This window comes from Austrofundulus limnaeus, unplaced genomic scaffold (genome assembly GCF_001266775.1).
Source record: "Austrofundulus limnaeus strain Quisiro unplaced genomic scaffold, Austrofundulus_limnaeus-1.0 Scaffold1201, whole genome shotgun sequence".
NCBI classification, from domain to species: domain Eukaryota; kingdom Metazoa; phylum Chordata; class Actinopteri; order Cyprinodontiformes; family Rivulidae; genus Austrofundulus; species Austrofundulus limnaeus.
Window position 1 is genome coordinate 48,719 of NW_013953603.1, and position 2,588 is coordinate 51,306.

The 2,588-nt window shown below is 39.5% G+C and overlaps 1 protein-coding gene across 1 annotated transcript in view; it reads left to right on the plus strand.

Moving 5' to 3' along the window:
- Nucleotides 1-2,588, plus strand: part of LOC106534537 (fibulin-5) — a gene marked incomplete at its 3' end in the record, with an annotated part of 8,787 nt that overhangs the window by 4,651 nt on the left and 1,548 nt on the right. Inside the window, 1 exon segment of the mRNA XM_014031212.1 lies at nucleotides 2,087-2,368. Within this exon segment, the coding sequence (XP_013886666.1) occupies nucleotides 2,087-2,368 (282 nt within the window).

Here is a 2,588-nt window from a genome sequence, read left to right on the forward strand (position 1 = left end):
CTTAAGAACAAATCTGTGCGTACCAATGGTTCTTACATGAGGCTCAATGTGTGGAGATTAAGACTTTTATTGGTGCATCAGTTCATTTTAGTGCAATTTTAGCATTTTTTCAAAGGTGGCTCAGCCACTGGTGGATATCTTGGTAGAAACTTATTGAACTACGGAGTTAAACCCAGAAACAAACAAAGAGCTGTCGTATTTAATGCAGGAACTTCAACCATGGCAGACAGGAGATAACCCACAMAACACATCATATTATCATCCAAACAGTTCTGTACTCTGGGTACATCTTTCAGATCTGTGGACATTAGTTTACTTTAGTTTAGATTAGAACTTTATTTCATTCAACAGACAAATAATAAAACAAAGAATTAATAAAAAAAACAAACAGTACATCAGCTTTTAGAAGCATATTCCATCCAAAATGAACTCCTGTGAACTGAAACTGTCCATGTGTTCTGAAAACAGTGGACTGTGGCTAACAGGGGACAGAGCTAGATGCACAGGGCACTACACAATGTACACACAATGTACARACAATGTACACACATGGTGTACAGGGCACTATACACACAATGTACACACATGGTGTACAGGGCACTATACACACAATGTACACACATGGTGTACAGGGCACTATACACACAATGTACACACATGGTGTACAGGGCACTATACACACAATGTACACACATGGTGTACAGGGCACTATACACACAATGTACACACATGGTGTACAGGGCACTATACACACAATGTACACACATGGTGTACAGGGCACTGTACACACAAACAAATGTGTGGCAGCAGTCAGTTTTGTGAACAGTTTGTGGTGTGAGGYACAGGGTGTGAGTCCATTATTGCACTTCATCAGGTTCAGAGATCAACCCAAAGCCTCAAATCTCTCTGGTYTTTGTGTGTCACCAGTACAGGACTCACACATTCAGATGGGTCCACTGGTGGAACCCACTGGTCAGTAAGTGTTTGAGCTGTGCTGAAACAGGTTGTACTATGTTGTGTACTTAAACATTGTGGGTAAACACACACAATACAAACACATTGATAGTGATCCAGACATCACTACATAGAATGATGCTGGATCTTTGTTAGAATTTGTTTCGTAGGCAGCCAATGACAAGTAGGTCAGTTTTTGTATAAGTGACAAGTTTTACTTTGGATTTCTGTCAGTGTTTTTGGTTTTCCGTGGCACACATACAGTACTTATACTCTAGTACACAATATGTGTGTTCAGTGAAATTGTGGTGGTGAATGGGTGTCAGCTGTCAGCTCACTTGACCACAGCTCTTATTCACTGTCTTGGTATAAATACATACAAACTGACTGAATTACTGTATAGCCATTTTTGTGTTTTCTAAGTTTTGTTGGCTGGGGCGGCCATCTTTAATTGGATTGGCTCGGGAACATAATTAGTGATAGAGCTACATTTATTCATTTTTATTTCCTGAAGTGGTRAATGAGATATTTTATGAACATCCAGAACTGACTCCAAATAGTTAATTGACAATTAGTTAATTAAATAGTTAGTTAATTATTAATATGTACATTGTGTGTACATTGTGTGTTCATTGCCCTGTATGTGTGTTAATTTTTGGAATTAGTTAATTCCAAATAGTTAATTAAGTTTTTATTTAAATGAGTTACAACAACACCTAATTTCCCTCTGGGATTTATAAAGTATTTTTGAATTGAATTGAATTTGAATTGAATATTTTAAATAAAGATCTTYTGTAATGTATTCATATTGGAGATCACTCTTATCTACTACCACGTAGAATTTTAATTTAATGTTTTTAAAATTGAATGAGTTTAATCAGAAGTCTCTAAAAGTTAATGAACTATATATTCAACGATTGCTTTCTGTAAGTGGTTCCAGATACTTTAAGGTGACAGATGCACGCAGATCCAGGCCATAACATTACTGCCTTTGGTGACGAGCAATAAAACCAGAATAATAGCTGAAGTGAAACGTGCTGTAGAGCCTAATACTGATGTTGACTGGATGGGACTCTGTCACAGATTCTTGACTACAGGAATGGTCGTCTCACTGATCTTCTCTGCCTTCCAGATGTGAATGAGTGTGTGATTATGCCTCGAGCTTGCCAAGGAGAGATGCGCTGTGTCAACCAGATTGGAGGMTACCGTTGCATCCCCATTGGCTTATATGATCGTCCTTACAGCCCTAACAGCCCCATCCTACCAGAACTGAGCTACCCAGACTCCACTGGTGGAGCTGGGGACACATTCCAACCAGTTCTTCCCAGATCTGTGGAGCCAAGCTACCCCAGAGTGAGCAGACCCCCACTGTGCACCCTGGGGTACACTCCTGCTGAGGATGGCACCTGTAATGGTGAGTCACTTCTACAACCATGATAATTCAAATCCATGTGTGCCCATTGACATAAATAAAGACTGATAAAGCATCTCTAGTTTCTCATTGTTTAGAATTGAAGCTAAAATGGTTTACAACAAGCTGCCTTGCTGCGTGTTTTAAGCTAGAGGCTACAAACCATGGAAGTTTGTGTGTGTGTGTGTGTGTGTGTGTGTGTGTGTGTGTGTGTGTGTGTGTG